The sequence below is a fragment of the Cydia amplana genome, chromosome 2 (assembly GCF_948474715.1).
Source record: "Cydia amplana chromosome 2, ilCydAmpl1.1, whole genome shotgun sequence".
Taxonomy (NCBI): domain Eukaryota; kingdom Metazoa; phylum Arthropoda; class Insecta; order Lepidoptera; family Tortricidae; genus Cydia; species Cydia amplana.
Genome location: NC_086070.1, coordinates 10682609 through 10694793, shown reverse-complemented (window position 1 = coordinate 10694793; position 12185 = coordinate 10682609). Strand labels below are relative to the sequence as shown.

Genomic DNA, 12185 nt, shown 5'->3' with positions numbered 1-12185 from the left:
GGTAAAATTAGTACCTTAAATAGTATTAATTAGGGAAACCGCGCTTTCACTAAAAACTTTAAGGAGCCCACTGATTAACAGTCCGCCGGACGGTATCGGCCTGTCAGTTAGAACAAAAAGTTCCGAACAACTGACATGCCGATACCGTCCGACGGACTGTTAATCAGTGGGCCCCTTTATACGGTTTCACGTGTAATTCGAATTGTAGACAACACTACTTTAATACATTTAGTCTGGACCGATAAATAAAATTGCTCATTGCTTATTATAAGACTTGAAACAATTGTTTAAAAATTAACATAGGTAGGTAGTTGGTACATTGCCTAACACTGTACCTATAGAAGAATATAATATTTGTCTGCCACGGCACGTGTCTGGCACGCTTGATGTCTCTAGATATATATCGACCCTAACTATTCGTGAACCGTATTGCAACGAGATAAGGGCCATTAAGACGAAAGTGGCGAAATTGCCTATTACGTAGTCCTAATTATCCTCTCTGGATTTTAACATTATTGAAAATATTTTGACTCACAAAGTTGTATATCAACCACAGCTATGCCCCTATGTTTGTTTTTTTATTTCGAATTATTATAAGAGTTAGGCGCATTTAAAAAAAAGTCGAACGTAGAGGCTATGGATAATATTTATACATCAAATTATGTAAAAATATTTTCCATAATATCAATATCCAGAGAGGAAAATGGGGACTACGTTTGTATGGAGAAGCGGCCGTCGCCTTTCCTCTTAACGGTCAGTTAAAAGTGATATTAAGTCTAGAAATGTATTTTGTAGTACTACAACTGTAATATTATATAGGTTGCTTAAAATCATCTAGGTACCTTCTTTACAAATTGATGTATAAAGACCGATGCCCTAAATCACAGCATGCTGTATGTCTCTGCTATCTCATCCGTCTTCTACATATCCCTCTTCTACTCATTCTATCTAATTGTGTGGGTCTTTGTAGTTATTCCTGGAGTGGTATTAACAGCTTTGTATGTAAACAAATATTTTGGCGTCTGTAGTAATGATTGTGTGTGTTTGTTTACAGGGCCCCATTGGGCTGGACGGGCCAAAAGGAGACCCGGTGAGATTTTCTGCAAACCTTTTTTAACTTTTAAATAACGTTCCATCTTAAAAAGACGACAAAATTAATAGTACGAGTATTGTTCTATAGAGATTTTATTAATCTTTTCAAATTTGTAGTCTGGCAAGACATTTTCGTATGTACAGAAAATGGCAAATTATAATAATGTAGGCCCAGGAGGGTTCACCAATAGAAAATAGAAATTATGTTTCTTTTTTATATAGAAACTGATAAAATTGGTTTGCCAGACACCAGAAAAGAATCATAATGAATTGACAATTGACATGCATATATCTTTATAATTATGTAATACTTTCAAATGATATTCCCTACATGAGTTCTGAAATACTCAGAACAGGACGTATTAAAAAAAAATTAAACCTGTCATGTGTTTTTTTTTTCAGGGGCGGCCCGGGGACAAAGGGCAGAAGGGCGAGCACGGCAGCCCTGGGTTCGACGTCTTCTCTGCCATTAAGGTAAGACGAACTTTATTAAATCATACAAAGCATCTAACATGACATGATGCGAATGGATTAAAGATCCTTTTCCTTAAATCTTTTTGTGAAATATGTGAAAAGGTTGTAGTATTTTAGTGCTAAAATAAATAGATGTTTTTTCCTGAAACCATAACGCCGCAGATTCGGTGTTAAGTATTTGTCTTTCGAAGTTTTTTCTTTATGGCATTCTTCAAGAATTTATTGGTGATTAATGAATAAGGCGACGACTATAATGCGAGACTGTCAAATTAAAATTACAACGTTGCGCGCTTTGCAGGGCGTGAAGCGCTCCGTCGACAACTATAAAATCAGTCCGTACACCACTGCGGAGATCATAGCTGTTAAGGTACCAGCCTACTCGTGGTAGTGGTTCACCGTAGACGCTTGTGTTTTGTTTTTTGGCGGTGACCGCTGGTGTTGTTTTCTCTAAGTTGCGCTTCATCTGTGATTTTTAGCAGCTCAAAGTTGATCATGTCGATGTAATGATCTCAAATGCTAATGACCGATATTTGGCGTATTTCAAAAGCGTCTCAACTTCAGTCCATGTTGAAAGAGGCATTCTAGTATTACGAGTATGATACCTACAAGTTTTAACGTTGATTTTGCAAAACGATAACTTACTGAAACACTATCACTTGCGAAAACTATCAACATAGGTACTGATTCTGATTTTACCCGGTTTTCATTGAAATATTAATACCCATATAATAATTATAATAAACATGATTGCAAATATGTACCTAATATCAAACTCGTAGTGTGTAGGCCGCATGTTCAAAAGTCTGCGTGCTTAGAATAATAAAGCCTAGAATTTTAGCCCCGACGTCAGTAGTGAAGCTATTTAAACGAAGTCATTCTGGCTTTCTGTCCATAAATCGATTCTTCAACGCATATCCAAACTTTTTAGAGGGACAGAAATAGAGAATTCTTATGATGGTTGTATTTCAACTTCACTTTTAAACTGAAAGGTCCATAAATTTCTAGACTTTAATATGTTGTAGTAAGCGTGTTTGTGCTTTGTGTGTACTGATGCGCTTGCGTCGTAGGGGCTGCAAGCGTCCGGGCACAACGTCTCTGCCAACACCATCATACAGCTAAAGGTCAGTGCGCCCGCGCTTCTCAATCTTATTAGGAAACTTCCCATAAAATTAATACATGGGTGAGCGATGCGATATATCATAGTCACTAACACTCGACACGTTCTTCTAATTACTAAAAATGTACATCAAACTTTATAAGAGCTGTGCAGTCTTCAAAAAAGAATCTATTTAAAGCCGTATTTAGAAAATTTACAAAGACTTCCTTCTAAACCTGTCTATCCAATCTATATTTACAAATTAAAAACCAAAAGCCTCGCCACACTAGCATTTAAAATGATCTGTAAAATCTACGAGAAGAAACAACGATATTGCAGTGTTCCGATGCTTCTCGGTATCGTCAAATTTTGTCAGTTAAAACGGGATCCCTTCATTTCTCGTCTTGGCTTTCTGTGTTGTCTGCCTGCTTAAAATGCATGAACTGTCTTTTAATTTATTATGTACATGCTTTAATTTAGCCGTGACTTCTTATCTTACCAATTGAAATATTTTTTCATTTGATATTATTCAAGTACTTCATTAGACATGATAATGTAATTTTGATTTCATTGCTTAATATTGTAATCTGTCAACATAAAAATATCATTTATGATATCATTTTCTACCTATTGACAAAATGTTAAACTTAGAATGAGTTTTAATACCTATATTTTTTTATAATTTGTTTTTAACATATTAGTGTTAACATTGTCGGCTGCCATGTTACAGGGAGAACCCGGGGAGCCAGGACCACCAGGACCACCAGGTGGGGCGGGCCCCGAGGGTTTACCGGGCCACGACGGGCGCGCAGGGCCTGCGGGGCCGGTCGGGGCCCCAGGCGCGCCGGGCCCCGTTGGGCCGGCTGGACCCGCCGGACCACTGGGACCAAGCGGACCGCAGGGACCGAAGGTAATTATTTAAGGGCATGAGATCAGAGTGGTGGTTAGAGGTGGGGTTGGCTTTTAGTGACTTTTGGTAGGCACCAATATAGCGAACTCATAAGATAATCAAATGGTCTTGTTTGCTGAAACATTTATACATTCTGTGTTTTACCGGGGTTCTCAATTCTAAACTAAGGTATATGACATTGGTTTTTCAGGGAGATCGAGGAGACAAAGGAGAACGTGGTTTCACGACAACACTGAAGGGCGACGCTTTCCCCACCGGCATCATTGAGGGCCCTCCCGGCCCGCCTGGCCCGCCTGGTAACACATCCACAAACTATTTGTGTAGACTTGTAGAGTGCATGTGTAGCTCATCCCACACTGCGGTAGTTTGATACTAAAACTTTGCCGGCGTATATATTTTTTTTTAGTATGCAATTTTTACACATCAGTATCTTAAGGAAAGAGCGTGAAAATTTAGTGCTCGAAAATGTTGCTCGTGCTATTGTTTTAGTTTAAGACTACCCACATGTCTAGTACAACCAGCACCACTCAACACCAAATAATACATTAACAACTTGCAAACTTCAACTATTAGTGGTCAGAGCGCTTTATTGTGACACAAACAAACTAATACTTTATGGTGTGGAGCTGAAAACAAATTCATAGATCAACCTATGAAGTCTTCCAGCTAACTAGCAGCAGGAGCTATTGAGCTTTTAAATCTTTAATAAGATTCCACTCGCTGTTGTCTATCACGATCCATTAGGCCTCGCACCAGTAGGTAGTCAATGTCGTTGTATAGTGTAGGACGTAGGACAGAAGGAGAGAAGGAAACGAAGATATTGAGCGCGTAGGTTTGTGGGTATGATGATTGGCGCGTGTGTACAGGCGCGGAGGGCGCTCGCGGCGAGAGAGGCGAGTCGGGCGCGCCGGGGCCGTCCGGGCCGCCCGGCGACAAAGGCGCGCGCGGCAAGCGCGGCAAGCGGGTAACTACCGCGCGAGTCCCCCCCACTCCTTGCCGGGGCCGCGCCGCATGCCCCCACCTGCGATGGGGTACAAGCTCGCCTGTCGTCGTCACCATCGGCGACGCATGCGGTCCCCAATACCATTGGCATAATTCATCCTAATTTTCCGTAGTCACAACTTACTTCAGATGACCGCGTCCATTGGATAATATCAAAAACGAACATTTGATTGGGGCTGCTACATGGACGATAGATATTTTCTGAACGAAAATTAAAATATTAATAAGTACGTTCGTTAACTTCAGTCCCATCCGGAGCTTGTATCCGCATTGCCCTTATTCTATGAGATGAGAGCACCGCTCCTACGTACCTTAATTTCGGAAGCGAATGATCGTATAAAAAAGCTGTCTTACCACTCGTACTTCTTCTCCTCTGTTTACTATGCTGTCCAGTAGCTTAATGCACGCGCACGATGCACGCTGCACGTTATTTCTTAGATTAAGCTTTGGCAAGGACGTAATTAATGGTACAAGTGATAACTAATTAAGGCAGTTGTAGTAGTTTTTGGTGTAGTCGCTTTTGTGTTACTGACATCACCCAGCGTCGCTTCACGCCGAGCGTGCAGTAGAGATGGTGAGTCACATTTCAAATGATGCAAGTCTTGCTAACTCTGTTTACTGACCTGATCTGTTTGACCACTTAACCTACCTACTTACTCTTGCAGCTGTTTGTTGAACAGTGATAAATGTACAGATGCCAATCAAGGAGTGAAGTCAAAGTTATGCAAAGTTTCTGATTCTCCGGACGCAATTTATCACATCTCTGTTGGAAGAGCGCAGCAAATATTTAAATTAAAATTTTAATATGTCTGTCTTTCACGAGTTAATATTAAAACACTTCAGACAATCTCATACCAAAATTAGTCCTCATCCAATTTAAACTCGTTGCGACTCACACTACACGAGAATGCTCCTACCAAGTTTGACCATGAGGTTGCGATCATGTAAGATCACCATTTATTCAAGAAAGATCGAAATACTTCTACGACTCACTACTTCTAGAACTTCTAAATATTACTTTTCTCTAATTCATTTTAATTTTTGAAAAAACAAACCGTTAATGGATTATATTTATTTTCAATTTCCGATTTCATCTTCTGGGTTATCGTTTAGCATGCGCATACGTCTTAAACTTACTTCGCATTTGCAGGGAAAAGCGGCGAAGTGGGCCCGCACGGTCCACCTGGACTTGATGGTCTCAACGGTGAGCCTGGCGTGCAGGGGCCTCCAGGAAAACCAGTAAGTCTGTTCTCTATATTCTATTACAGAGTGATTATAGATGAACAGCGGCCAGATGCCTGGATCTAATAAAAAGGATAGTGTATCAAATTAACTAGAGAGGTTCCGTTGCTCTTAAAATTGCTAATAATACCACAAAGTAACACTTCGTAAAACTGCATTTTTTTTTGTAGAAATTGCTCAGTGTAATAATAATAATATAAATTTAAAATATTCCGTGTTCCTCCAAGCTTCATGAGAATTCGCTGTGTTACGTACCCAGCACAAGGAACAGAATCATTCAGAAAATTATTTTGTTTTATTTTAAATATCTAAAACCCTTTTTAACTCACTTTTCAGGGCGAGATAGGTCCAAAGGGCGAAAAGGGTGACTACGGCGATATGGGCTCACCGGGCATGCTGGGCGCACCTGGGTTACCCGGACCTCCCGGATATCCGGGCCTCAAGGGCGACAAAGGAGACAAGGGAGACTCGGTGAGATTCATGTGCTTTTTCTGGGAAAAATTACTGAATTTTATGCGAAATTTTGTACTTGATTTTCCCAAACAAAGCGGGAAATCCTCGGCTATCTCACCACTTAACAGTAGCTACACTGCGCGTTTGACTTCATAAAAACTTGAAATTTTAGTATTATTGGATTACAATTACATATTTAAAAGAAATTAAGCAAAAAATTAAGCTCCCTTCGTTTAGTGATGTTTGAGAGGGTTCAAAGTAGATAAAGTTGTATCTTAATAATATATGCATAGATGCATACCTATTTATATTTTCTTTATTATACTTTCGATATACAGAGCACAGCAGGCAGATTATAGATGATCAGCCTGTTTATAATATAGTAATGACTTTATTTGGTTTGTTAAGGTAAAAACTAAAAAGTCTAATGGATTAAAACCAAAACAATAAGTCAATGAGCTAGCTTTAAAAAAAGACTCAATATTACTCTTGTAATGTACATCTGTATTCTATCTGTAATCTACATATTAATTATTAAAATGTCGCTGTATTGTTTATATTTCCGGTGTGTCGGGCGCGATGCGAACGGCGGCAACATTAGAAGTACAGAAAGCTGAGGAGGCGGCAGGTAACTATCGACTCTGATTTGCCAAGGCTCGGTTTTATAAACATCCGTTTCAACATTATTAATTCTGTTGTGCTAAGCAAAATTATACCGTGTTACTAACGTGGGAGGGACCAGAATAAATCAAGCTAGAAAACCGTAGAGGACGCATTTCACGCACAGAAAGACACAAAAATAAAAACAGTGAGGTTCTGAAATTGTTGACTGTGTGCGATGACTTGCCTTTCATGAAAAGTCTGTACAACATAATGTGGATACCGGCGTATCTTTATAATATCGAGCTATTTTTGAAGTGGAAACTTCTTTAGCGGCGCTGTGCACTTTTTGAGGTGGGGAAAAAATGTTAAACTCGAGACAGCGTAAGACGATCACGTGACCGTAAGACGGACACGTGACCTGATCGAAAAACTGTTACATGTAATGTCATTGAGTTTTTCTTTATTGATTTAAATGCCATCTAGTGAGTTTCGCTCTAACTGGTATTAATATAACTAGAGTACTAACAGTGATGTGCTTAGGGGTTTCAAGTAATTAACGCTAACGCTAGATGGCGTTAACCTCAATTATACATAGTGCATTTTGCAATAGTCATTGAGTTTTCACTTCTGCCGGCACTCCCTGAGTGCAACCCGTTGTTTTTTTTTTTAATAATCCATGAACTGTTAATCTTATAGCCAATGTTGAACTTGCAGGGAGACGGCACCGGCTACGAGCTGTACGGACATGAAATTGTAAGTAAAATATACCAATGATAGGTAATTTATTATAGTCAAACCTCATTTGTACAAATTATATTATAACCGCGTATGTACATACTATATTGTGCAAATTTAATTATAAGTTCGCTTAACGAAAAATTTTTATTAGGTAAGAAAAATCGAAAAATTATCTCGCTAATCCGAAATATGCCAAAACAGCGAGAAGGCGTACCTAATAACTGAAGTTTTCCTACTAACTTGTATTATTAGGAACCATGCCAATGAATAGAATAGAGTGATACAGTTACAAAATGATAATGAAAACACAGCTCAGTCAGCAGCAATAGTTGCTAAGCGGGCGAGGTTCGAAATTATCTCGACGCAACTTTATTGTTAAGAGAATAAGAGCGCGTTAAGGAAATTTCGAACACCTCGCCCGCTTAGCAACTTCTGTTGCTGAGTGTACCTAAAAAATATAATTATGTGACAGAAGAATATGTTGGTAGGTATTATGATAGAGATGCGATTGTGTCGTCAGCCCTCTGACCTCTGGCGTCAAAATAGAGTAGATAAACAATATTGTCCACAAACCCAAGATAACCTACTTTAAGCATGTTATCGGTTCAATGGGTTTTTTGCATTTGATAGTCGTATTTACAATAAATACGAAAGATCTTTATTTAAAAGCAATGAAAACGTCTCTTTATGTGGAATCTATGATATGATATCTATGTATCTTGGCAATAAATTATAAACTTATAACTGTATTTGAACTTTGTAAATATTCGTAATGCTTTTTGAGACGAAGTAATAAAACATAGGTACATATCAATGTGGTTCAGTGAAGGGGACGGACTGAAAATCAGCGCTGCGCAGGCAATTTGTAATGAAATGGCTGACGCGGCGTATGCTGAACCCGTTCCTTTTCCCGCACATGACATTTTTTTAATTTTATTATATTTTGTAATCTATCTGTTTTCTTTGTGGCAATAAATGGTTTCTTATTCTTATTATTTACCATGGCGTTTAAGAATTTCATGACTTAAAACAGAAAAGTCTACTGATAAAGACCTCGTTTTGACTTTTCTCCCCTTGCGATAATAATGAATGCGTCATATGCGTCAAATTATCTTTATTTCGACTTTAATTATTATTTTAACACATAAATACCTTCCCCAACCTAATAATTCAGTAATAAATTTATCAATCTGTATAGGTATTGGCCTAAAGTAGAGACCCATTGTTTGTATGTATAAGATGTCTAAAAAAAATCGTCCCCCGTGTTATACACTAACTTTTGACAAGTGGATTATACTGCATACAGCGCCATCAACGTTCACTATCGATATCAGAATGTTTACACATCTCATTTAAACATCTATCTTTGATCAAATGTCTCAAGCAAGAACAGTACTATAAGTTTATATACTTAACCGGATATTAGTCCATAATATAATCTAATAATGCTGTAGGATTTTCCGGTAGTAAATAGTAATACGCAATAGCCAATAGCGAATGAGTCAATCGTGAACATATAATTATGTACTCGGAAGGCACAGTTTTCTCCGAAGTTGTAATATACGAGTAACTTTATTGTCATATAATACCTATGTCAGTTTAGGTAAAAATCTTAGCTAAAGCTTCTTTTGCCTATAGTTGTTTATAATTTATAAAAATACTTTAATTTAATTACAATAACATTGACAACTGTTCTTGTTGAATCTTCATGAAATTAATCTTTAATAAAACACCTAATTCGTAAAATAGTTTGTAGACAATACAATTATTTACGATCATATAGCCAGGGTTGGGCAGTATTTCAATTACATGTATTTGAAATACGTATTTGAAATACAAATTAGTATTTTGTATTTGTATTTCAAATACTACCTCCAAAGTATTTTGTATTTGTTATTTCAAATACTGCACTCACATGTATTTAGTATTTTGTATTTCAAATACCTCAAGCTTCAAAATACATTTCTATAAATACATTTTATTAAATTCTATAATCCTAAAATGTCTAATCTCTCGCACAAGCTGTGAGCCGACCGCGAACCTCCGATCCAGCCGAGATACAATTTTCATTGGCTGGATACTGGATCTATATTAGGTCAACTTCTGCGTGGAACTTTTCGTTTAAATCTAGGGGATAGGGTCATTGCAGTAGTTTCCGTCCATGCACTAGTTTTCGACGACTTGACGGATTATCAAATATATATTTCATTTTTAATTTACTACTTTTTGCGAAATCTTCATCTTCCTCGCGTTGTCCCGGCATTTTGCCACGGCTCATGGGAGCCTGGGGTCCGCTTGGAAACTAATCCCAGTAATTGGCGTTGGCACTAGTTTTTACGATAGCGACTGCCATCTGACCTTCCAACAGTTCCAACCCAGAGGGTAAACTAGGGCCGTAATTGGAATTAGTCCGGTTTCCTCACGATGTTTTCCTTCACCGAAAAGCGACTGGTAAATATCAAATGATATTTCGTACATAGTTCCGAAAAACTCACTGGTTCGAGCCGGGGTTCGAACTCGCGACCTCCGGATTGCAAGTCGCACGCTCTTACCGCTAGGCTCAATGACCCTATAAGTTTATATGAAAGGATATTCGTTAACGTTAAAACTAAATGCTAAACAAAAAAATAAATAAAGGTATATTTTGTAATTGAAATACATTATTTTAAACACTGTAATTTGTATTTTGTATTTCAAATACCCGTCGCCAAAGTAGTTTGTATTTTGTATTTCAAATACTTTTAAAAATGTATTTTGTAATTTGTATTTCAAATACGTGGAAGCCAGTATTTTGCCCAACCCTGCATATAGCGCATCTTATAACAGTTAAAATTAACCCCAAGACGTAAAATACTTGTCCTGGAGGAGTTCCATTCTCGTCTTCATCCTGAGCAGGTCAATTCACCAAATAGAATTGTTTAAATACAAATAGGTACTTGATTTTTAGATGAAAATAAAAAAAGCGTTGTAAGTATGCTTATAACATTTGAGGAGTTCCATGGAATATATCATCAGAACCTTGGCACAAAAAAACTTAAAAGGTCCTTAACGGTGGCGGTGCTTAACTTAACGAACAAACATATCGCCAAACGTGATATCGGTACTGTTGAGGTATTCCATTCTGGTCTTCATCAATAAATCCACTTCATCACATGTCGCTTTTTTTAATATAAATGCTTGCTTTGTTGATGAAAATACATAAATCACTACCTATATATACGACTGTAAGGTTTGAGGAGTTTCCTCGATTCCTCATGGGGAGAGCCTCATCAGAACTAATATATTTTGACAAAAATGGGACCAAATAGATTTCTAAATCGGCTGAGAAATGACGGAGCTCTAAGGTAACAAATATTAAAAAAAAAACATATACAGAATTTCTAAACTAAACTCACTCCTTTTGGAATTTTGAAGTCAGTTAATCAGTCATAAGGGGATAGGATTCAACAAACTTTTTAGCAAAGTATAATGAGTTTGCCATAGACTAGGAGTTTAGAGCAATTATTTCATGAAACTGATTCTGTCAAAAATACTGGGGTGCGGGGGACGAGGTGAGCGAGTCCCGTGCCGTGATTGGTCCATTCAAAGACACGGACGTCACACAAAGACACTTTGACTCGAAGATGGAGTAAAACTATCGTATATTTGTGGCGGAGGGGGTAGCGCTACTATGCTTAGTCTAGAGGATGTCGATCTTGTCTGTGGAGTCTGCCAACCTTGCGTCATATTTGAAATTGAAGGGATGTTTACAAAAACAACATAAGCTTAAAGCGGTTGACACTTTTTTAAGAACATTGTTAATCGTTTCAGGTGTCAACCAGTGTAGTCAGTTATGTTGTTTTTGTAAACATCCCTTCAATTTCAAATGTACGTTTTCGCGAAAGGAGCGTTAGTCAAATGTTTGATTAATATATATACTTATAATGCTCTCTTTGGACGTTGCATTTCAAAGCTAAAGCAGTAATGATGTTTTCAGAAGATGCCGATAATTTAGCGACCTGAAGGCGGTTTTCAGTCATTTGGATTTAAAAGCTAGAATTTTCTAATTGGCTTTCTACTGTGGAATGAAAAAGGATTTACCAAAAGGCATTGCTGGTGTAATCATAGAATCTCATGAATTTCACGATGGAAATACATCTTAAGCGGAAGCGTCTATACTTGCTGGAATGTGTTACTTGATCGAAAACCTTGCAATTTCCATATTTTTATGACAGTATACAGAAGAAAATTTTGTCGAATACGACGCAAAGACAAAACATATGATGTTTCAGTTCGTTAACGCTTGGTTTATGTTACAGATGATGGGCCCGCCGGGGGCGCCGGGTCCGGCGGGGATGCCGGGCGTCGCAGGCCCTCCTGGCATCAAGGGCGACAAGGGCGAGCCGGGCGTGCGAGGCAAGACCGTACGTATTCTTATAGTAGTATAGTTTGTAGCTTTCTAATAGAGCCCGACCGAAGGCTTATCCTATTGTCTATTGTTCAGTAAAACCGCACGTGCTACTTACCTGCAAAAAAGGGTCTTAATTATTCTATTTGGCACCTGAGCGCGGGTTAGTTCAACGCTCAAAAAACCAG

General features: G+C 38.2%; 1 protein-coding gene across 1 annotated transcript in view; it reads left to right on the top strand.

The window, feature by feature from the left end:
* LOC134656155 (collagen alpha chain CG42342) overlaps window positions 1-12185 on the top strand; it is a 276941-nt gene that overhangs the window by 250867 nt on the left and 13889 nt on the right. Inside the window, exons 4-14 of the mRNA XM_063511683.1 lie at window positions 1055-1090; window positions 1495-1566; window positions 1865-1933; window positions 3393-3572; window positions 3763-3868; window positions 4439-4603; window positions 5725-5813; window positions 6153-6287; window positions 6871-6897; window positions 7587-7625; window positions 11909-12013. Of these exons, the coding sequence (XP_063367753.1) occupies window positions 1055-1090; window positions 1495-1566; window positions 1865-1933; window positions 3393-3572; window positions 3763-3868; window positions 4439-4603; window positions 5725-5813; window positions 6153-6287; window positions 6871-6897; window positions 7587-7625; window positions 11909-12013 (1023 nt within the window). The remainder of the gene's footprint in view (window positions 1-1054; window positions 1091-1494; window positions 1567-1864; window positions 1934-3392; window positions 3573-3762; window positions 3869-4438; window positions 4604-5724; window positions 5814-6152; window positions 6288-6870; window positions 6898-7586; window positions 7626-11908; window positions 12014-12185) is intronic.